Source organism: Rattus norvegicus, chromosome 2 (assembly GCF_036323735.1).
Source record: "Rattus norvegicus strain BN/NHsdMcwi chromosome 2, GRCr8, whole genome shotgun sequence".
Classification (NCBI taxonomy): Eukaryota; Metazoa; Chordata; class Mammalia; order Rodentia; family Muridae; genus Rattus; species Rattus norvegicus.
The window spans coordinates 246385483-246410683 of record NC_086020.1 but is presented as its reverse complement, the minus strand read 5'-3'; the positions used below and the strand labels follow the sequence as shown (position 1 = coordinate 246410683).

General features: G+C 45.4%; 1 protein-coding gene and 1 pseudogene across 1 annotated transcript in view; one reads left to right on the top strand and one right to left on the bottom strand.

Annotated features, from left to right (window-relative positions):
* The window catches only part of Tnni3k (TNNI3 interacting kinase), a 267950-nt gene extending 254317 nt beyond the window's left edge, over window positions 1-13633 (top strand). The window contains 2 exon segments of the mRNA NM_181769.1: window positions 7928-8007; window positions 13126-13633. Of these exon segments, the coding sequence (NP_861434.1) occupies window positions 7928-8007; window positions 13126-13202 (157 nt within the window). The 3' untranslated portion in view covers window positions 13203-13633.
* A 1278-nt stretch (window positions 13634-14911) lies between these two features.
* On the bottom strand, window positions 14912-16878 carry Ywhaq-ps3 (tyrosine 3-monooxygenase/tryptophan 5-monooxygenase activation protein, theta, pseudogene 3; annotated as a pseudogene).
* Between the last annotated feature and the right edge of the window lie 8323 nt (window positions 16879-25201).

Here is a 25201-nt window from a genome sequence, read left to right as displayed (position 1 = left end):
AGGTATAAAATATAATTTTCCCCTTTCTTTTTTTAAAATAACAGGGAGCGTGGGAGGTGGGCTGGGAAGTGTCTGCCTTCAAGGATGTTATCCTTTCAAGGGTATTCCTTGATTTAGCAGTCAGGGCCAGCCCTCCTCATCTGCGATGGTTCGCAGTTCTAACTCAGTCATACCTGCTAAAATTTCGAGGTAAACAGAGAGATTTGGGGGGTATCAACGTTAAGCATATTGGTGACTCACTAGCTGTCAAGGATTTAGTACACACTTTGAGTGCTTTCCTTATTCATGGCTCTTTGGGTAATTACTTTTTCCTTTTTAAAATGGGGGAACTGAGTGGGACCTTGGACATTTGCCTACTGGCTCACGCAGAGCCCTGACCTGGCCGATTGCCAAACCTTTCTGGGCATTCACAGGCTGGGTATATCTGCCACTGGAAAAAAAACTGATAGGTCTGATCTTTCTGCTGGAGAGATTTTGCGCTGATCATTGGCTCCGTAAAGATTTTAGCTATTGCCCATTCTCTGTAATGGCAGCAATCAATTAGTTATAATTTAGTACATTCTTAAAGGCAGGATTTCTATACTGACAAATACAAAACCACAGCCAGGATAGGGTCTTGCATAATAAACAATGTGAACTTAATAGATAAATTAACCAATAAAAGTATATAATTAGACTGTTTCAAAGTGAGGCCAAGGTGTTTGCAATTCTGACAGAAACGCTGCCTTTCCCTTTGTGCGAGAGAGACGAAATGAGCGGTGTGGAAGATGCCACGGAGCAGAGCAAGGCATTTATCCCTCGCGGTGCATCCACTTTAAATAGAACAATTTGTTTCCAGCTAAATGCCAAAGGGTTCAGCCAACCCACTCACAGCCTTTTCCATGGCAAGCACTGATTTCACAGCATAAACACCTTTATTAACATTTCAGCTGTGCTTTCTCTGCCTTTCCTTTGATTCAGTTCTTCAGATTGGTGTCAAGCAACTAAAATTCTGATAGAAATTATGTGTGTGGACTTCATTTTGAGTGAAAGAAATGACTCCCTTCATGGATGCATTCCCCCTTGGAGAAGCACACACAGGTCCCGACTGGCCAGGATGTTTATACTAATAGCCTTACATAGGATCATGGTTTTGACAGATGACAAAAAGATCCAATAAAACACACACACACACACACACACACACACACACACACACACCATTTGCAAAGCTGTGAAGCCCAGGATGGCACTGTCTTATTTGAAGTCCAAATTTCTAATTCTTCCAGAATGCAGGTAGCCTGAGGACATTGTTAGCTCACAAAACCTAATTGGACCCAATACAATGGAAGAATATTTTGCCCAGAGTGTTTAATCACACCAGTCACCTAATGATTTTTCTTGTTGTTCAATGTAGCTAGGGCTGTTTATAGGAAGACGAACCCATGTATACATCTTAGAACATTGCCCAAGATGGGGGCGGGGTGGGAATCACAATGCTGAACTTTAAAAGATCAGTGTGTGTGTGTGTGTGTGTGTGTGTGTGTGTGTGTGTGTGTTTATGTGAGTATATGTGTGTGTGTATGTGTGTAAGTGTGTCTACGTATGTGTGCATGTGTATGTATGTATACATGTGTATATACATGTGTAAGCATACGTATGGGTGCATGTGTGTATGTTTCTGTATGTAAATGTGTTCTGTATGTAAGGGAATGTGTATGTACACGTGTGTGTGCCTCACTTTTAACATCTCTGCATGGATGGCCGTAGAAAGGAACAGTGTTCAGTAAACCAAGCAGAGTCAGGCATGAGGAAGATGATTCTACTTCTGCTGGGAAGACAAAGGATGTTCACAGTAAGGAACCTGGTGTTCATCTTTACTCACCACATTTCAGTGAGTCCCCAGGTGATTGAGCAGTTGGTGTATGCTGCAGTCAAACAGAGCGCAGTTTACTGGGAAAGTCTGGTTTGAAGATCTGAAGGCCATTTGCTTGAGCCCTCCTTCAGCGTCGTGCCAACCCTGACTGTTGGTGCCCCGCATCTGAACATTATGAGTTGGACTCTCCATCCCCACAGTGTGGAGAAAAGTCTGTACTTTCCCTGTTGCCATTGGGGGCTTTTTGCAAAAGGTTACAAGCTAAGCAGCTAAGCAGTCTGCAGACCTTAGTAAGCATAGGCAATTGCTGTCATTGTTATATCTGTGGTTGAACTTAAGTGTTCTGTGGCTTTTATTCCATTCTTACGTTAAAGTCACAGGTAACTGTATACATTAATCATAACTCACCAAATCATACTCCCAAAGCTTCAGGGGTCACCCAAGAGAGAAGGTAATGAAGAAAGAAGGGTTTCTTGGGGGGGGGTGTCTATTTGGAATGTCACATAGACAGAAGCAGTTAGGAGACTCGGAGCTCTCGGAGATATTCTGAGAATTCAAAAGATCCCAGAGCCAAACCTGTGATTCATTCTCCAACACTAAAAGCATTTGGCAGGCCGCAGTTTGGAAACAACAGCTCTGTCTGATTTGGAGGCTCTAAATGGGACCATTTGGACTCACTGTGACACTGGCTCTTTCTCCAACTCTAGAGAGATGGCAGGAGAGGGTCCCAGTCTGTTCAGACAATACTTTCCTTATTACTTCTTGGACACTGCTTAAGAAACACCTTTCTGGATAAAGAAATATCACAATGCTGGTTTTAGGAGTCTCCCCACTCACCTCTCAACATACCCAAAATGAATACACAAAATGACCTATACAACCCTCTGTGAAGCCTTTCTACCTTCCCCAGAGCCAGCCCTACCCAGCCAGTCCATCAGCCCCAGGGATGGCTTCTGTGAAATGTCTTCCTGCACGCTCCGCTCAGTTTCATCTTGGTGGCATTGTGATTCTTCCTCAGAAATGGAGCTCTAAAGGAAACAACCCTTTCAATCGAATAGCATGGGTCAAATGGACCATCTATTTAAAAAGCTACAAATACCACACTCCATGTATAGCCAGGCACAGTGTGTGTGTGTGTGTGTGTGTGTGTGTGTGTGTGTGTGTGTGTATGTGTGGTTGAATGTCTGTTTATATAAGTATATATGTACGTATGTAGTATGTGTGAATGTGTATGTGAGTGTGTGTGTGTGAGAGAGAGACAGACAGACAGACAGACAGACAGACAGACAGAAACAGAGAGACTGAGACAGAGACAGAGAGACAGGGGGAGGAGGAGGGGGAAGGGGAGGGAGAGGGAGGGAGAGAGAAGAAGAAGAAGAAGAAGAAGAAGAAGAAGAAGAAGAAGAAGAAGAAGAAGAAGAAGAAGAAGAAGAAGAAGAAGAAGAAGAAGAAACTTATCCCTGGGTGAGTCCGATAAGGAAGATCATGATCTTCTGCCTAAACGGAAGCTGGCATCTCACGCAGCTTTGTAATGTGCTAGGTTCTCACCAGTTCACACTGCCTGGGAACACAAGGAACAGAGTGGCCAGAGACATTGCCTCTGTGACTCCCAGAGACACCTTTGTATCTGGCTCCAACCATTGCTTTGGCTTTCACACTTCCTGGGGTAGGATGACTAGGACCCTTTGGGAGCTGCTCAATTTGTTTTCAGACTTTTGACTTAATTAGTCACAATGCCTAAGGCTCAGCCTAACCCTGTAGGGAGAGTCACCCAGAGGGACTGATGCTGACTCCTTCTGAATGTCCAGCCACCTGTCCTTTGACACACGCCTCCCCTTTCCACTGGCCAAGCAGGAGTGAGAATCTGCCTAGGGCCTGCTGGAAGCTGATGTATGTTCTACCCTGACACCTCCCCCTCCCCACTCTATTCTTACCATAAAGCAGAGCTATGTAAACCCACCACTCTTACTCAACTTTGGTGTTCTCTAGTAATAGAAGTAGTTTCAAAAGAGTATAGAAACTCTGCCCTCTCTCTCCAGGACATTGCTTAAGATAATATCCATTAACCTAGAAGCTGAGGCAGTAGGCTCTGTAAGTACCCTCACGTGAAGAAGCAGGGCCCTTGCTGGGAAGTCCTCCCTCTTCACATACTGTTCTGTGACCCGTAGCTCTGTGGCCTTACATATGTCTTGACTTGTTTTTCAGTCAATAACTTTTGCACAGAGTACTTGTCCTTCATGTCACTGACTGCATTTATTTCAGCCAATGGCACTAGCTGTACCTGTGCAAGTTGCAGGACCTATGTGGATTGTTTACTTCAAAGTGAAAACTGTTCAGTACTAGCATACATTGTATAACACTGTACAAAAACAGCTTTAAAACCGTCTCATCCTCTTCTTACAAAGAAAAAATTACCTTACACTCACAAAATATACAAATAAGATTTCTTTGTCACACCCACACCCATAACCATACATATATACATATACATACACCCATACCCATACATACATGGAAACATAGTCATCCTCTTAGGATCAGAAGGCTTCCTAGTTTCAATACTGGCTGAAACACTCCAAGCTGGATGTGGTGAGTAATGCCCACCATTCAGACACTTGCAAAATGGGGACAAAGATTCAAAGTCATGCTCAGCTCCATTGTAAGTCAGAGCCTAGCACAGGCTACCTGAGATCCTGCCTCAGAACACACACAAGCCGGAAACCAGTGGAACTCTCAGAAGTCAGGGTGTGCCTTACCTGCCATGGGCTCACGGTTGCAGGCACTAGCTTGGTGGTTGCTGTAGCAGTAGACCAGCCATGTTTTTGCAGTCACCACTTCAGCCCAAGTCCTGGTACCCAAATTAAACTGAACACCTGTGGAGCCATGCTGAAGGTGGAGTGTGCATGGGTGTGACGAGCTAGCTGAGTTGACCGGGGTCTAGTTTCTTCTTTTGTTTGACCTGAGGATGATTGGCTTGCATCTGTCTGACATCTGAGAAGAGAGACCCATGTGCCAGTGTGCAGGGCATCTCCTGGGGGAGGTTAAGTTCCCTGGCATGAACTGCATTGAGCCGCTGAACACCCAGGGTGTCCTAGAGATAGGCTTTTCTTCACAGGAAATCAGATAGTCATTGGGCAATAAAGTATTTATTCCCCATTACCTCTTGTTGCCAAGGCTACCGCACAAAGCACGTTGCTTAAACCGAGCTATAGTCCAAACAGGACCACATACACACGCTGAAAGAAGAAATTAAATTTTAAAAAGTAAACCAACCATCTGTAGCCAGAATTATGTGCTATTTACTATTTAATGTTGATTGAGGTGACTCTGTCATGCTCTGAATCAATAGAATTTTCTCTCTTTAGTCCTTCCCTCCCTCTAAGAAACCTTCTTTGCAGCTTGAGGAAGTGAGTCTGGAGGTGCTGTTATTTTTGAGGCAGTCACGTCTGAGCCAATGCAAGCTTTCAGAAAACTGACTTCTCTAAAGGTACAGCTCCGAAGCCCTTGATTTTATTTAACACACTTTCATTCTGACCATAAAGTCTGAAGAAGCCATCGAGAGTCCAACACTATTGAACAGGATCTTGGTTCCACTCCGTGTAGCTGATTTCGACAGTATACAAATGCAGGCAGTTTTACATCAGAGCAGACTCACAGTGGCACTGCGATTACAATGTCAAGTACCGAGGGCGTGGAAGAGGTGGAGCCCATCTCCATGGCTCTTTACAAAGCAGACTCACCTGGAAGGATACCAATCTCAAGCAATGCTTACCATTTCCTAAACTCCAGCACGGAGGAGCTTTTAATTCTCCCAGTACACCTCCTAATACAAGTCTTCTCAGGCCTCCCGCTTTACAGATGCACGACATAGACCTAAGTCAGTTATGGTCATAGAGGAATCAGCAAAAGACACATAGTGCTAACCCAGTGGTACAGAGTAGAATGCCCATCCTTAGTCATAACACATAGAATGCCCACCCCCCACCATAACATGTAGAATGCCTCCCCTAACCATAACATGTAGAATGTTCACTCCAGGCCATAAAACTCCCTGCTTCCCCTCAGGGGCAAATGAGACGCCAACATAGACATGTAAGCAGGGTGCACAGTTTAGCCACAGTCCTGAGGAATAGAATACTTGGGGATGTTTAGAAATCTAGTGTCAGTTACTATGGCCAAACTTGTGTTGATGTGGGGCCAGGGGCCTGGTGAAGAGTGGGAGACTCTAAGACTCAAAGAAGGCAAATACAGCCACAGTGGAACACTCAGGCTTCCGACCTTTGGGACCTAGGTTGAGCCGAAATGGGCTGACCTAAGGTTTTTGCTATGGATGATGTACCAAGGGGAGGAAGGGTTGAGCGGCATGCATCATTTAAGAATTCATTCGTTGATTTGCTTCTTCAAAACTGTTGGTGGGGCTTCTTCTCTGTGCCAGAGTGACTCTGAGGGTTGAGGGCACATCAGGGAATAAGAAAGGAGTCCCAGCTTTATTGTGCATTGAGATATAATTGTCGGTGTATACATAAGCAGGGAATAAGCAAGTTCCATAATAAATAAGACCGTCATGAAATGGAATGACCCCAGCAGAGGATGGGCCACTTTGGGATAGCCATCAAAGGAGAAGAGGCTGAGAAAGCGTCAAGTGAAATGAAGTCTTCGTGACAGAGGAGCCTGCCCTGGGTGAAGGCAAGGCAGATGCTCTCAGCAAATGAGGATCTGGGTCCCCTAGGAGGAGGGCTTGAGGGCAAGTTAGCAACGTGGAGGCTCCAACTTGGAGCCAGAAGGACTCAAAGGACAGAGCAGAATATGTTGGCGAGGAGGTAGGATCTGGTGAAGAAGACAACAGAGCATTCTCACTGTGTCCCAAGTGGACCACGAACCCACTGGGAGGTTTAAACAAGCAGACATCTTAACCCACTTTATATTTCAAAATGAACACCGTGGAAAATATGGAAAGAATGTATCACTCGGCGACACGGGTGAAAGCCGAGAGACCAATTAAGAGAAGAACTGCCTAAGTCCCGAGCAGAGAGATTCCCCTTAATAGAAGAGAGATGGTTCAAGCTCGCAGTGTTTGGAGCCAAGCCAAAGAAGCAGCGACCACAACGCAGACTGTGGAGGATACTCCAGAAATGTTGGCTGATGGCTCTGGCTGACATCAATGGCAGGGACCAAAGTCAGGGAAGTGGCTGGGAGCTCATGGTGTGAAGAGTTCTGTTGTGGAGCCCTGTGGAGTTGGGAAGGGTGGTTCTGGGCCCCTGGGGGTAGCTCTTCTGAGATTGCTGTACGCTATGTGCAAGGGCTGGGAGAGGTGACAGGTAGGGAATGGGGTTGGGGGCGGTGGCTGACTGTACATGCCGGGTGTGAGATCGGGAACTGGGAAGGAAGTGTCACCTCTTAGACAAACCCAAGTGGAAACTGGGGGAAAGAGGAGGATCAGGGAACTCTGGGGAGATGCACACCTGAGGGTCCTCAAGGCTGTGGGATGTAGAGGTCTAGGCCTCTAGAGACCCTGTCCTGGGATTCTCTAGTCTTGACTGTGATTAAGAAGGTGGTGCTACACTGATGCAGAGTTAACTAAGGTACTGGGTGTAAGGGCCCCGCTTACTACCCCAGTCCTGCGGAGGCTCCATTTCACAGTAGGGCTCAGGGTGTGTCACTGTTATGTTACCAATAAGACGTTCACGTTCTTAGCTGGTTTTAAGCAAAGATTTCAGTATCTGCCACATCTAGACCCTATCCTCCCTTTGTCTATATCAAACCACTAAAGCAAGGTGCTGAGAATATTGGGGTCGTATCTTTCTGCACAAATGCAAAAACTGAGGTTCAGGTAGAGTGCATCCCCATGGTTTCACGCTGGTAACCATAACCGATAAGAGAACGAGACTCTAGTCATAGTTCTAACTCAGTCCAACAGTTCTGAGCTCACCCCAAACAAGATGCTATAAACCCGAATCATGGGGACATCGCATTGACATTTCTCAGAATCTACACTGGGTGACTGAATTTTGTTTTACATATTTCATGAGCCCAGCATCTCTCATGTAAAACTGAGTCTCATTCACTTTCTAGTGTTGGAACACACTCTAATCCGGGCCTGTCTTTGGAGGAGATGAATAGGAGCACCCAGTATTCAACTGTTGACAAATACGGTAAGCAACCCACATCAAGAAAATCACTGCTGGGGGGTGGAGCTCACTCGTTTTGGTAGCATTTTGATAGTGAGGGAGACATTTTTATATTTTACAATAGCCAGGAATGATAGGTAATTTTAAAACACTATACGGACTCTAACTCAGATCGTGAAGTCTTTATAACTCCACAGCTATATTCAAGCTTAGTAAAGCACGTCAACTCTGCCAAAACATGAGTGCACATGAGTGTGGGTGAGCATGTGTGCGTGGGTGCACATAAGTGAGCATGTATGTTCGTGTGTGTGTGTGTGTGTGTGTGTGCGAAAGTGAGAGAGTCTGAGTGTGAACACATTGAGTGTGGATGTATGTGAGTTTGAGGGTGCATGCATGTGTGTGTAAGCAGAATGCACAGAAAGTATATGATCCTAAGTCTGCATGGGAGTGTGCACAGAGACTGCGAGTGTGAATTTGTGTGCAATGAAGTCCTAAGAAGACGCAAGGTCTTTATGTAAATAATCTCTGGCTCTCCTGGCATTATAAATCTTTTACTATCATTTCCCTAGACCTACTCACTGCCCCTAAGCCCCCCCTCTCTGCGTACAAGGAGAAGAACATAAAGGAAAGCTCCCACAGTTGCATCCCCGGGAGGGTTCTTCACATGGGCTGAGCACAGCAGGGTTTAAAGCAATCTATCCATCCAACCCTTCAAACAGCTGGCAAGGAGGCACAGGAGAGAAGCCTGGGCCAGCCTCAGAGGACTGTTCTGCAACAAATTAACACGGCTCTTTGAAATAATTAAAATTTGAGGCTGGCCTCTGGAAGCCAAGGGAAATACAGACACCTTCAACATCAGCTGCAGTAGGGTGTTTGGATAAATTGAGAGTTCCTGTAGATAAATATCACATATTTAATATTTCCTATTAGAAATATCATATCGTCTAACCTTAAATACCATCATCTAGGAACAGGGCCCTGATATCCTTTATTAGCCTTTATGTCAGAGAAGCTCTACGTTAGTTCAAATATTAGTCCAATGGCCCACTGTTTCATGGCCACTTTGTTTGAATGCATGGAGGAACTGAACACATCAGTTAAAGGCAGCAGATTTGTTCCTAGGGCTGTGTTTCAGGATAGAAGGAACTGGCTTCTCTGGTTCCAGTGGCTCTACACCCTAGAGCCCCTACATTACCAGATCCATGCCCTTCGTCCATAACCATGGAAAACCTTGAAGAAACCAAGGATGAATTCCCTGGATTAGATGTACTACAGTGAGCACCGACCATCTTGAGAACCTTGGAGTAAAGGTTCTCCTAGTATTTGTTAGCATGCAGACCAGCTCTTGTCACTGGCTTTACAGAGTAGTGGGTAAGCCCAGGATCCTTCAGCAGGGAAATATGTTCCAGGAGTCACAGCACCCCATCCTTCAGTAGATGGCAGTGTGTTTTCTCAAAGTTTCATGGCAGCATAAGGTCAGTCTGTGCTCTGTGGTCCTAGCAGAAAAGCCTTCCATGAAAGGTTCAAGGTGAAACCACTCTTTACCCCAAAGATGATATAATAATAATAATACTAATACTAATAATAATAATAATAATAATAAACTTTTAAAGAATTCTAAATTTTTTTAACTAGATTCATTTTATTTTACATGCTCCTTGTTTGCATCATGACTATGCACCGCATGAAAGCCAGTGCATGAAGGGCAGAGCAGAACATCAGATTCCCTGTGACTGGAATTTCAGATGTTGTAAACCACCACGTGGGTACTGGGAATCGAACCTGGGTTGCCTGCAAGAGTAGCCAGCACTCGTACCTGCTAGGCATCTCTCCAGCCCCCTGAAGATTTCTTCCTAAAGGAACAGAGAGCCAGTCAATATTTCAGAATGAATGGGAGACCTGAGTCCCTATCCTGAGCCGAGGACTACTGGCAGTTGGCGAGTCCCAATAGGTTTGCCATGCTCAGAGAACTCCCAAAGGTGAAGTGGAGGAATTCTATACTGATAATATAAATGTCTGCCTCTCCTAAACATCTCTGTACCAGGTCCAGGAGAAAGCATTAGGGTGTTTGGATGGACAGAGAATTCCTATAGAAAAGATACACATAATTTTGCTTCCTACTAGAAACAGCTTTTCGCAAGTCAGCATTACCCTTTCCTTTCTTTTCTATTTCCTTTTGCCATTTTCTTGTTGTAGGCAGTATTTCTCTATATACCCCCAGGTTAGCCTCAAACTCACTTTCAGTTTTTTATGTGATTTTTCATGTATTCCTTCATAATTTCAAGGGTGTTTACAATGTACTGAGATCATATTTACTCCCCCCTGCACTCTCCCTACGCAGATCCTTGTTTCCCCTGTATACACACCCTGCTCTGACTTCATATCTTCTCTTAGCAACCTTATGAATCCATTCAGTGCATTCCATGTGTGAATGGATGCAGGACTAACCACTGGGGGAAGCACGGCCAACCTACCAGGACTCTTGCCAATTGCCCTTTTCCCAGACTGGAAACTCTTCCCAGACTGGCTTTACTTTCATTTCCTACAAGAGCAACCTCATGAACTTTAGTCTTTCAGTTTTTTATGTGATTTTTCATGTATTCCTTCATAATTTCAAGGGTGTTTACAATGTACTGAGATCATATTTACTCCCCCCTGCACTCTCCCTACGCAGATCCTTGTTTCCCCTGTATACACACCCTGCTCTGACTTCATATCTTCTCTTAGCAACCTTATGAATCCATTCAGTGCATTCCATGTGTGAATGGATGCAGGACTAACCACTGGGGGAAGCACGGCCAACCTACCAGGACTCTTGCCAATTGCCCTTAGTCCTCAGCCCAGAGTAAGGACTTATATATCTGTCTCCCATCCATTTCAAAACATTGGCCCGAGTCATGCAGGTCGTGTGTGTGTGACAACTGCTGTGACTTCATGTGTGCTGTGCTGCCTAGTTTTATGTCAGTAAGACATAAGCTAGAGTCATTGGAGAGGAGAGAGCCTCAATAGAGAAAAAATTCCTCCATTAAGATCAAGCTGTAGGCATTTTCTTAATTAATAATAGACGGGAAGGACCCAGACCATTGTCAGTGTTGTTGTCCCTGGACTCATGGTCCTGGGTGCTGTAAGAACACAGACTGAGAAAGCCACAGTGAGCAAGTCAGTAAGCTACACCCCTCCATCCCCTCTGCCTCGGTTCCTGCCTCTATGTTCCTGCCAGGTCAGGACAGATCGTAGTTCCTGTCCTGACTGGTGAACAACAGTGTTTTGGAAGTGTAAACAAATAAACCCTCAACTTGTTTTTGGTCACGATGTTTTATCACAGCAGTAGGAACCCTAACTCAGCAAACTGTCATGGATCTGTCATGTCCAGAGGACATGTTCTGCAGGGGTCCTTTGCTTGCACTGTTCTGCCTCTCTTCCACGATGCTCTGTGAGCCAGACTCCACAGGTTTGGTCCTGTTTGTTTAATAGGCAGAAGTAGAGTATGGGAGTAAAACTGAACCTACAGCTCTGCACTCTTCACTTCAGACTGCCTGCCTTAAGTGATAAAACACAGAGACATAGTCAGTCTCTTCCTGGAATCTGCAGTCAAACTCTAGTTGAGCTCTTCTTCAGCTTACCAAGCACCCAAGCCTTGAAACTGGCAACCGGACATCAGTGTGGAACACCCGCCTCAGTGACCCGCTGACTTTGTCACTCATCCCTGAAGTACAGTCTACCCACTGCGGGAGCCATACCAACCGCCAGGTCCTTACTGGAGTCAGTGCAGTGAGAAGCGCTAACACAGCCCAAAGCACTGAAACTGTGTGTACATGGCTAGCTTAGTAAAGATCTGTCCATGCCCAGAGTGACACTGACATTCAGCTGGCAAAAGAAATATTCTTACCTATGGTGTTGATTCTGTTTTAGTGACTACCAAATAAGATTTAGTAGTGTGGGTCAGCTTGCTCACATACAATACACACTGCAATGCACACATGCAGGCACACAGGCATGCACACACTTGCAGGTCCATGCATGCAAACACACATGTACACATACGCACACATACATACACATGTGCAGGTGTGCACATGCATGCATATACACGTGCGTGCATATACACATGCATGCACATACACACATACACGTGCACACAGACTCACACACATGCACTTGCAGGCATATATACACACATGGGCCCTCAGTACTAACCTGGACCAATCCCAACAGAGGAGCATAATGCAAGCCCATGCTCAGAAGTACCGTCATCAGCAGTATTTCCTTGCAGGAGAGTTCGTTATGGCGTGCTAGGAGAGTTTGATAGATTTTTTTTCCCCTTTTGAAAGTGAATGTGCATTCACTTTCCTGTGTGTGGCCACATGGCTTTAAGGTAACACCAATGTCTGTGTTGGCTCTGATAACTGAGCTTTCAATGGTGACTAAACAGGCAGTGAGTACTGAGAAGCTGCCCATTCTTTAAAACTGTGGGTACTTCTGTAACCAGAGTGGACAGGGAGTGGCTCCCTGGACTCACTCACTGCCTTACTCTAGATCTATAAAGTTCATTCTTAGAGACGCCTGGGCTGTCGCATCAAGTGCCACTGATAATTCGGACCTAAGCACTTGTCAGGCCCTTAAAAGGAAGCAGCTAGGGAAACAAGCAGGCAACCTTCTCCAGGATGCTATTCTTTTTCCATCAGCACCATCTCCACCATTCCTCTCAGCCCTTCCTTTGCCTTATGCCCTGGCATTGCCTGCCACTTGTCTGAGGCATGACACTCAGGAAGATCTAAGCTGGCAAATGCCCCAAAGACAGCAAGCATTGGAACCATTCCTTAAATGCATTTGCCTGGCATGAAGCTTGATCTTAGCCATCACGGTGTCTTCCTTCTGGAAACAAGTCCTGCTTTCCTGTAAACCCAGCATACTAACCACCAGCCAGCATGTTCAAAGTGGACATGGATGTCCATATGGTATCAACCCCTTGCTTCGATTTTAGACCATAGCATCACCGAGGTCCAGAATCCAGTCTTCATTCCCAGGGATCTGGAAGGACACTATAGTAGCTATGTACAGCACTGGATCCCGCTGGTTACAAAAGCAGGGAGATGTGCTAGAAGGTCAATAAGTAACGACCGAACTTCTTTTCTGACGCAGGCTATGTGTCTGATCCCATGAGCCTGACGCACCTTCACTCCCGCCAAGACGACAGCAACTTTGAGGACAGCAACTGACAGGTCTGGCATACACCTAAGGGGCGTCTCCCCATCAGGCTGACAGCAGTGATTTTACCCATGGCAGGCTTGCTTCCAATTATAACGCCCTGCCCTCTGAGGTTTCTTCAAATCGTCTTGCTTATTCTAAGCTCGTTTAATTCCCTTCTACAGGACAGGCTTTGACTCATGCCAAGCCTGAAGTGTCAAAGAGCAGATACAGAATGTGCATGAGGAATTGTTCTTAGTTTGATATTTAAAGCCCTTAATTGCCTGGGGCTGGGGTTCAAATCTGTGTAGATAGCTGGGTTGACCCTTATGTATTTGTAGACCAAACTGTGTGGGCTTGTGTTTGAGGGTCTCCTGTTGGGTTTCTTAAAAACAAGCTGGCTGATTTATCTCCTGTTGCCTTTGTTGTTACTTCTGTGATTAAAGTCTCTTCGGTGATCTAGAACAAGGGTTGAGATGTATGTGCGTTTTATTCCAACAGGGACTCCACTGAACGAACCTCTTTTCAGACAGACTGGTTAACACACGGAAGCATAGTACATGTAGCTAGCTGGCCTGCTTCCTTTGTCTAGATTGTGCCTTCTTTACCTGAGCAGCCCCTTAGGGTTTAGTGGTTAAGATGTTGTTAATGGCATCATTATGAAATCAACACACGAATGCCACACTAGAAGTTCATACAGACATGAAGTATCGGCTGTCTACAGGAAATGAGAGACCTGGGTTGGAGATAGGGCTCGGTGGGTTAAGGCAATTTAGTCTCGCCTGAAAATGTAAGTTGGTCCTCAGGAACCACAGGTCAGAAGAGAGAAGCACCTCCTGCAAGCAGTCCTCTGGCCACCTTACTCTAGCTCCAGCTTGTGTACCCATGTGCACACACTCAGTAAAATATCATCGTTATATTAAATAAAATAGTATTTTCAAAAATAAAAGAATTTCTTTTTTAGTTTTCGAATGTCTACTTTACTTCACATGACACCTAACCAGTTGTCGTTACATCTGAGGAAGATGGTCCATGAGGCTATCTGGAGAAATATAGTCCAATTTTACAGTGCCAAGCACTCTAGACTTTGTGTCTACCCCTGAGACATTGTGTTCTACTACAATGCAAAAATATGGGTATCACCGCTACGTGTTACATAAAGAGAAATAGCAATAAACTCGAAACAGTCGTAAATTTGTCTGTTCCTTAAAATTAGGGTATGCAAATGTTACAAAGCCATAATAAATGGTTTGATAAAATGTAGTTTTATTTCATGTTACTCTGCTGTTACATGGGGCATAACATTTTCACAAGGCTTTTTTGGGGACTACAATGATTAGCAAACTCCCAATCTAGTGGTCCAACTCTCTAAAGAACTATCACTTGACAAACTGGATACCCCCTCACATGTACACAAATCTGCATGGAAATGTGCTAAAGTTTAGACTTGGACTTGCGTACTTTATTTCTCCTTTCTAGTGTATTAAGAAAGGACATGCATCTTAATTTGCCCAAAGCAATGCTTGTATTCTGGCAGCAACATACTACTTCTATCACAAGGTAAAGTGACTGCCGGAGTTACGAAGGCAGGGGGTGTAAGTGAATTTTTATTGGGAAGGAAGTTGTCAACTTAAACTGCAGCAAATGAAGAATGCATAAGAAAACTCCCTGTTGTCACCGACAGATGTAACCTCCAGAATATGTGACACAGGAGACATTTCAATTTGTGACCCCAAGCCCGGATGCATTAAGGGCTCTCCCATTCAATCTAACACTTCTGCATTCCTACTCAAAAGGAATTGGTCGTAAGAGCATGGAAAAGTTGCTTCTGAAAGGAAACCCCCAAGAAGGTTTAGGAAAGGAATGTAGAAACCAAGTTATTACTACAATCACCTTAAATTGTAGGGCACCACATTCCCATGTCTTCACAGTCACTTGCAGAAGTGGTTCAGATTACTTGAATACCAAATGTGCTGTCAGTCCCCTACACCAGTGTCTGGAAGTTACTCGTGTTTGTAGGAAATGAAGCTATTGACACTTTTCTACAGCAGTAACTGCACACCAGGAAGGTGAAAACAACACACACCAAGGGATGGAGTTTTCCCAAAGCTACAGTGTGAGAAGACTAGAAACAGTTGACCCCATATACATGAATGGGCTTCCTTGCCAGAGGAAATCCAAGTGGGATAAGCAATGGAGATGTAAAAAGGTTTTCTTGCGGGGAAGGATGTTGGTGCCCTGGATGCCTTTAGTTCTTGGCCCCCTCTGCTGCGTCACATTCCTCTCCTGCACAGCCTGATGTCCATACTGTTAAGTTTTCTCTAAGCAACTGCATGATAAGGGTGCTGTCTTTGTAGGAGTCTTCGTTCAGTGCCTCATCAAAAGCCGGTTTAGCCAGTGTGCAGGCAAACTCTGGATTATTAAGGATCTCATAGTAAAGTGCAGAAAAGTTAAGAGCCAGCCCCAGGCAGATTGGATGTGTAGGTCGCATCTCTTTCTTGCTTATATCAAATGTCTCCCCTTAGGCTTCTTGGGAATTTTCTATTGTTTTCAATCATCCCCACAATCTACTGCAGCAAGATACCAGAAATAATCTCCCTTCATTTTCAGAGAGAAGACCTCACTTCCTAGATTAGGAGACCTGTGGCCCCAACCACATTCTTGTAGGCCACAGACAGCAGGTTACACTCCTCATTGGACAGCTCGATGCCCTGCTCCATCACGGCTTTCACGCAGGTGGCTTTCATGTAGATGCCATTCATCATAGCACTCGGCCTGTTTGGCCAGCTCAGCTTTCTGGATCAGTTGAGAGGATGAGCGCCAAGCTGGATCCAGAGTCTTCCTTCTAGTTTCTGTGGCTGCAGTGCGAGTGCCACCCAAAATAAAAGAAATTTTAGATCTGCCCTCCATGCTCTTGGTTCAAGCCTGGATATAGGAATGGTCCCACCAGAGAAAGGTGCTCTGCCACTAAGAAAGAGACTTGAACACACGACACTGGAGATGCTGAAATCCTAGCAGTAATTACTGCTTTTGATCATGGCAAGAGAAATAGAGTTGGCCAAGGGAAAAAAATGGCATATTATAAATCAAAGTGTTTCAAGCTTCATTCTGTTTCTGGACAGTACAATTCTCTGTTGGGCACTGTCCTTGGCACTATTGTATGCTTACAGGTTGCTGTTGGTCCAGGACACCTCCTGTGATGGTTAATTCCTTGTGTAAATTTGACTAAACAATAAGATGTCCTAGTTAAACAGTTACCTGGTTACCTAGTTAAACAGTAACTCCAGGCATGTCTGTGAAGGTGATCCAGAAAGGACAACACCTGAACCCTACAACGTGGCCTGCCCCAGATGTGAGCCAGCACCATGCAGTTCACTAGATCCTGCATAGAACAGTGAGGATGGGAATCTTCAGTTTCCGGGCCCAGGTCTTAGACACACACTGAAATCTGCACCCTGGGCTCTTAAGTTCTCTGGCCCTTGATCTGCACAACCAGCTATTCCCTACCATCAAGACAACAGGTCTTGCAACTTTTCATTGTCTGCTATTATGTGTACTGATACCATATAAGATATATGCATGTATGTATATATATATATGTGTGTATATGTGTGTATGTGTGTATAAATTTCCTACATATATTCACATTTATGTATGTATGAAATATATGAATATACGTATACCTTGGATACTGAAGGATGTCTATCATTTATCACTTATTAATCACTTATCAATATTCAAGTATCTATCATCTATCACCTATCTTACCTATTATCTATGTATCCATCTATCAATCACCTACCATCTAAATATCTATTCATCTCTACAACTATCATCTGTCTGTCCATCTGCTCATCCTCTGTCATATCCACCCAGCTGATACACCTATTTCTAATCACAACATTTGAAACTGTCTCCAGGTGCAACATACTTTACACACCAGCATATAAGCAGAGGTGGGTAAAAGAGATAGGATTATGAGTTCGAGGCTAGTTTGAACAATATAGCAAGACGATATGGATATATATATATATATATATATATATATATATATTTAAGTCTCTGTTTATTTCCCAGTGTACCCTGGAAGGCATTGCGTTCTATTCTAGGTCAGAGAGAACAGTTTGGGGGTTGAAGCTTGCTACTGAGGAGGGGCTCTCAGGAATGTCTCTTCACCCTGAGCTAATGAGGGCTCAGATAAAGCTTTTCCCATGGGTGTGCAGACTAACCCATGGCTGTCACAGCAGGCTCTCCTTTCCTTCCGCTATTTGAAATTATGTTTCTAGAGAGCGATTCCCATCAAGAAAACAGCAATCCCACCTCTAAAATACCTTGACATACTTTTCTGTGACCCATGACAGCAAAATCCCTAGTCCTCATGAGCTCCCATTGGCTTACAGATAACCCAGTGAACATCCAAAGGTATAAATTAAAACCCAGCACTTCCAGTGGTTTTGATCCCTTTTAAGCCGAAGGCCGTTTCATTCTCCTACTTGATTATGCCAGAGTGACGGTCACTGAGTCTCGCCAAGCGCATTCTCAGGAGGTGTTGTAAGGACACAGGCAAGGAAGCACAGGTGACTGCATGAGCATAGACTAGACAAAGAAGCAGGAGGGGAATGGGCCCTGGCTTGGGAGCACCTGTCTCTGCAAGTCCTTGATGGGGCTCATGTAGGCAGCAAGCCAAGAACCAGCCCAAGCTACTCTGGGACAAGATCCCAGTAGAGAGGTCTATGGCACGTGCTGTCTTCTCATGAATGTTCCCCCTTTTTTGCAGGGGATTGTCTAGAACACACCCCAGCTCCCCTTCTTGTCTCCTCTGGGCCAACTCCTTCCCCCACTGCCTGTCCTATGGCCCTGCTTTCCTCTGCTCTTGTCAAGTGTCTGCAAATAATGAGGCTAATTCGTCTTGATTCCTGAGAAGGAGAAACCTTTCCGCAGAGCCGTCCTGTGGCTCACAGACCCTCTTCATTACCACACCCTTAATGGGGCCCGAGGCTCATCTTAAAGTGTGTCAGGAACACAGGATTTTTTAGGTATTTTTTCCCCTTCTTGCTGAAAAGTGTCTCCCTAATTGCCTCCCTCTTCTGCTTGTAAAAAATGGACTTCTTAGTTCGTGTTTCTGTATGCTTAGCACATTAGATGGTTTTCCATGTGCACACAGCCTTAGCTCACTCTGAAGATGTTCCATTAATTATAATTGTGAGCCGTATTACAGCCACGACATGGAAAGCCATTCCAACAGCTTGAGTATTCGGGTTAAATTATTTCCAAAGCTGACATTTCCCCGGAAAGAGAAAAGTGGGAGCTGTTTATAAGAAGAAAGGTTAACCCTACACAATTCATCTAAAATCAAGGGTTTCTCTGTTTTCTCTTCTTAACTATTTCCCCACTTTCCTTTTCCCCGCTTTCTGGCTTTCCTCTCTCCCTATTTTCTCCTCTTTTCCTCCCTTCTGTTTTTCTCTCCCCTCTACATTTCTTCCTTAGCGTCTCCCTCAGTCTTGCCCTTTCTCTCCTTAAACAATAGCTCCAGAGTCACCTGGACCTTCTGCAGTAGGGGTGTGATTGTGAGTGAGACACTTTTCAGCCTCTTTAGTCTCTGGTTTATGATCCACAGGTAATGACTCTGAGGTTCATTCTTTGCCACGCCTATAAGGATCTCAATTAACCACCAAGTATGTGGTTAGTCCTGAGATCACACTAACAGATGTCACCCGCTTTAACCATTCATTGTTCTATGGCCAAGCACAGGGGAACTGAAGGAAAGTGTGAGAAAGAAGAGCATTGTCTCCTCCTTATAGAAAAACTACAATGTCTCTAAAATTATCCCTTCACATAAAAAGTGAGCTACAGAGAGAGCCTACATCTCTGAGGCAAACTGAGCCAACATCTAGTGACCCACCCCAGTAGTAATGAGTGATTCTAGGTCCGACATAATATTGGAAAAGATTCCAGTCATTTCCAAACACAGAAAACGAGTAATTCCTCATAGAAGAGGATGGTAAGAGAAGGGAGAGTGCATGTCCGTGGACAGACATCCTGCGAGGAAACAGAAATGTATTTTAATGTTTTAAATGTGCTATCTGACTTCATATTCTGCGTAGTCCTGGAAAGAATAATTTTGAGAATTCATGTTCAGAAAGGCAGAGCTGTGAATCCGAGTCTCCTAGGAGAGAGCCCGACTTCAGGTCGTGTGTGAGAGTACATTTGTACAAGCGGACACAGGGACGCACACACACACATGCGCACACACACATGCGCACGCACACGCACACACTGTGGCGATAGTGTGGGGGTCAGATGAAAATCTGGGGAATCAGTCTTTTATCTCCCACCTCATTTGAGACAGGGCTCCTTGTTGTTTATCACTGCACGTACCAAACCAGCTGACCAGCCTATATCTGGGTAGTTTCCTGTCGCAGGCTTCCGTCTTTCCATAGGCACACTGGAATTAATGATATATGGATATGTGCATTCTAGGGATTGGCTTTATGCACTAAGCCATTTCTCCCATCCCCGGTCCACTGTGATGTAGAGAAAGGCAGAGCCAGCTCCTGCTCACAGCCCAGAGCTGAAGCAAAACTGGGCATTGTTGCCTGTTTAAAGCCCAAGGAAAACCGGGGACTGAACACAGAAGTTTCAGAGACCAGAAAAATACATCTTTCCTAATTGCTGTGGCTTATCCTTATAAAGTAAAACACACAGGAGATCCGTTTCCTCTCTTACAGTTGCAAAAGACGTGGGCTGGCATAATCTTAAAACATGCGATGTCATTTTCTAGGCAGAATGAGAGAGAAATGGCTGACAGAGACAAGCCCCTGAGCGGGATAAGTAGCAACGAAGTCAGGAGGCAAAGCCTGTACTTAGGCAGCCAGGGACCTTCACCTTCCATCTCCTCATTAGCTCTGGGAGGCAGCGCAGGGATCTGGTGCAGGCTTTCCCCACTGGGATTTGAATACCTTATCTCTTCCTACTTGTCTGCTACTTAGTTACTCAAGCGTGCAGACTGGATATCTCCCCTGATCAATTCAAGAGCCAAGAGGGCAAGCATGAGCCATCTGACATTTACAATCCCTTCCCCGGGTCTCTGCTCTACTCGGCCGCAGCAATCGCAGACAGTGGTCCAAGACGGTCAGCTCAATTAGCACTGTGCAGAGCTTGATGGAGAAGCAGAGTTCTCCTCTCTCCTCAGACACCCTCCCTCTATGAGGCTAACTAGAAATAAAAGGAGCAGGGGTTACATGTTTCTTCCTGAGCCAGAGATTCAAGACCCCGCAGCAAGCTGGCCCAAAGGCAGGCTGCTAATTAAATTAGGCCTCTTGCATTAAATGCTGCCACAGGTGCTGAGCCTTCCTGATGGGAACACACTGCAGAGTCAACCCCAGCTTAGCTTTCTGTGTGATTAGAGGCCTGAAAAGGATATGATCTCAGATTTCTGTCTTTCAAGCAACTGCTCCTATGCAGAAGAAAGGCCTCTCTGCCATCTTTAAGGGGAGACTTCAGCTTATTAATTTCACAAGACTGCATCCCTTCTTTTTTACTAGAGAATCAGAAAAACGAAAGATTGAAACAATGAATCAGGAAAGGGTAACGCTGCCCACAGGGGGAATAATGATTTGAATATTAGTTAACTTCAAGGGGTTTTTTTTTTGTTTGTTGTTTGTTTGCTTGTTTAAATTCATGGTCTCAATACCATTTCAAAAGCAGGTCTTGGTAGAGAATACCAGCTGCTTCTTATACTTATTTTTTATTCATTTATTTATTTAGTGTAATTGTGTGGGCAGGGGCATGTATGTGTCTATAGGCATACCACGGTATACAAGGGGAGATCAGAGGACAACTTTTGCAAATCAATTGTCTCTGCCAAGTGCAGAAATCCCACATGCAGTTTTTAAACTGAAGCCCACATCTGGATAACTGGGGAGCTTATTAGAGCACCCTCAGAGGTATGGCATCAATCTGTGAATGAAAATTCCTGAAAAGAATTGCACTTTCCACTAGGCCTTCCACGAGGGTGACTGACTGAACCGTCAGTGGTGTGGAACAGTTGGAACGTTGGAAGTCCAGGGCCAAACTGTCCTGTGGCCAGATAAAACAATGCCTCCTTGGAAGCCATTTCTAGCACCTACCGGATACTTTGTGACCCCTAGGTAAACACTGAAGGATACATAAATAGACCCAACCAAGGGAAGGCCTAAGGACTCAGCTGCCAGACAGCAGCTAGCACCTTCCTAAGTTTCCCCTGCATCGCTACATCCATTGTACCTATGGTTCCCGCCAGCGTAACTTGAAAGTGTGTTGGAATACAATATATTTTTGTTTTGTTACAATAAAACTTTACTGTTACCACTTAGAGCATGACACTCCTGCTAACCTGTAGCTGTGCTCCCAAGCTGTAGTCTTTCATGTTTGGTTCCAAAATAAAGTATCACTTTCCCTTTGACATGGAAGTTGTTGTTCTGCATCTACAAGGCCCTGGAGCAGGGGACACGGCAATTTCCCAGAAGTTGGTGCTGCTTATCCCAGAACCACAGCTACAGACACATGTAGGGCGTGAGTTTCATATCACTGGTGTGCAAAGAGCCAGTGTTTCTGTGTGACCTGTTTGCCATCAGGCCCTTAGCCTTCAGATCATTAGAGACCCCATATGACAAATGGAGGTTCTCGTCCTTTCCTCACAGGGAGACCCAAGGGAGCGATGACACTTGGTGCACACTGCCTAGCACAGTGCCCGTCCTGTGACAGCTGCTCTAACTGCTCTGCTTGCTATCGCACTGCTGGGAGAAGAGCCATGCAGGCCTACGGGACCCACCATTTTGCGAATGCAAACAAGATGGTCCCAAATTGGGAAGACAGAAGTACCTGAATTACATGGTCTGGCAGTAGAATCGTTTAACACAAAGCAGGTGAAAATAACACAAAGGCATTGCTTTATCTGGACACAATCTGGACACAGCGAGAACCAGATCCCCAATGTAGTCTGACAACTAGTATCAGACATCTCACAAGTACTGTGATGGGCAGGCATCATCGGCTTGACTAGATTTAAAATCACCATCGCATTTCTGGGTGTGTCTATGTGGGGGTTTCCAGAAAAGGTTAACCTAGGAAAGAAAACCTGCCCTGTAAGCAAGCTGAACACCAGCATTCCTCTCTCTGCTTCCTGACTGTGAATGCTACCCAACACTGCTACTGCCATGGCCCCTCACCGTGATAGGCTTCGCATTCTTCATCTCCATGACTCCCTCACGCTGATAGGCTCTGCCCTCATCTCCATGGTCCCCTCGCCGTGATAGGCTGTGCTCTCATCTCCATGACCCGCTCACCGTGATAGGCTGTACCATCCCATCCCCATGCATGGCCCCCTCGCCGTGATAGGCTGTGCCCTCAAACTGTGAACCAAAGTAAACTCTCACCCCTTTTCAAGCATTTTGTCATAGCAATGGAAAAGTTTGTAGTAATCCGGGTCACCTCCGATCTTCACATTCCCCAGTGCCCTTGGCCTTTCAGGAGCCCACCTTCACCACAACCAAGCTTACATGACACAACCTGTCCACTCCTCACCTGGTGGCAAGCCTTGTCCTTATTCCCTTTCTTCGTCATTGAATATGTCTGCTGGTCTACATTTTACAAGCCATGGTAGTGGCCTGTACAGTAAACCACTGTCCACAAGAAGATGGAAGCCAGGTAATGAGTTTCCTCTCTTCTCCACAGCACCCGTTGTCTTCCAGCATGCTCACCCCAAAAGTCTCTGAAGAGAATCTGTGACAAGCAGATGCCTGGACCTCAGAGAGCAGCTAAGCTAAGCTACACAAGGGCTGTGGGTGGAGGGGGGACTTTCCTCACACATTTGGAAGCCACAAGTGAGCTTCAGCACTGAGCTCAGGTTTCTTGGTGCTGACAAAGAGAGGCAGTATGCAAATATATTAGATTTGGGGCACAAATTCCCTTTTAGTGAAATGCTTTTTGTGGGATGAAGAAAGTGGGTAAACCAGATTGCAGTTCCATTCAGGAGGACAGATGAGCTAACCAGTGAAGGAGCAGGCTCAGCCCGCACAAGACCGTGAGCATACCGGCCCATGATGCCGTTGGAACCTTTGAGTTCCCTCTGTTCTCTCTTCACAGGTCCAATCTCTTAAGCACGCTGACGAGGACAGGAAATAGAAACCTCTGAGGAAGGGCAGACACCCCAAAACAGCCACACTAGGAATGTCCTTGCTTTAGCCAGGAACTCAGAAAAGAGTTCTGCCCACTGCTCCACAGCCTCACGCCCGCCCCCTTAGTTCGTTTATCTGGAAGCAAAGGAGGGTGTGAAACTGATAGGTTCCAGAGTACCAAATGGCTGTGCTAAGTGGGTCAGCTCACCCCCTCCCAGTGCTCACTCCCGGCTTCTGCCATAACCTGCTCTGACCTTCAGCTTGATGATACCCCAGCCCTGAGAATTTATTCCTCCTTCCCCTGCCCCGCTCTCATGTTCCTACCTACAGATTTATAATAAACTTCTCTCTAAAGCACACCATGTGTGGTTCATGAATTTCATTTCTCAAATTTGCAAGACAGGAATCCTAAGGCACCAACTCACTGGAAATGTGTATGTCCGTGAGCTTCTGGTTACTCTGCCTCCTGACTTAAAAAGCCCACCTAAGAGCCTAAAGAGGCTCCATCACTCTCAAAGACACCTCCGGATTTTCCACATATCACTGCCATGATATATTGAACATTAGACTTGACCGTGCCCTACACAAGCTCTGGTCACTAAGAAACCTAGGATAAGCACTTTCTGTGCACTGGATTCCCACACATAGAAGATCTTTCTTTTCTCTGTTTTCCTGATGTCTCTCATTCTACTAATCAATGAGCCATGTGCAGTCTCACTAGATTATGACTTCACATCATCCCTGCATCCCTCAACACCAGCATCCTGGCCAAGGCTGCTCTGCAGGTGGGAAGGAGTCCCTTACTTACCCTTCAGAAGTTTTCTCATTTGCATGAAAATGAGGGACTTCTTGACTTTGTCAGGAGAAGCCAGTCCTCCTTTAAGTGCCTTTCCAGGAGCACCTAATCCTTTTATAGCAGTTCTTGGCCTCTCAGAGGGTTGATATATGCAATGCACTTCCATTATTCCTGCCTTTAACCCTTTATCATCATTAAACATGAGATGCATGGATTCTAAAATACCAGCCCAGGAGAGCAAGAAATAAACACTCAAGTGAGGTCTGCCCATCCTTCAAACCATGGTTCTGCACCAAGATTAAAGGGCCACTAGATTGGTAAGCCTCCACATGGAAGGCCAATAATGACATGGCAGGCACCTGATGTTTGTCTGCCCACTGTATGGCAGAACGCGAAACAGATAATCAAAGTTTTCTTGTTGGTCAAGGAAACTGGACACATGGCTCAGAGGAGGAGTGGCTTATCGTTTAGATGTGAGTACTGGAGTGTCCAGAATGCACAAAGGCTGGGCAGGTGTGGTAGCATCCTGTAAACCAAGCATTCAGGAGGCAGAGGCAGGGCATCCCCTGAGAAGGTGGCTACCTAAACTAGATGAAATCGACAAGTTCTGGGAGCAGTGAGAGACTGTGCCTCAATAAGCAAAGTAGAGAGACACCAAGAACAACATCCGGTATCAACGTCTGACCTCTACACATACCTGCATCCACATGAATGTGAGCACGCGCGCATGCACACACACACACACACTCACACACACACTCACACACACACTCACACACTCACACTCACACACTCACACACATTCACACACACTCACACATGCACACACACTCTCACACTCACACACACTCACACTCACACACACTCACACATGCACACACTCTCACACTCACATACACTCACACTCACACACACTCACACACTCTCACACTCACACACACTCACACTCACACACTCACACACACTCACACACTCACACACTCACACACACACACACTCACACACACTCACACATACACACACTCACACACTCACACACACTCACACACACTCACACACTCACACACACTCACACACT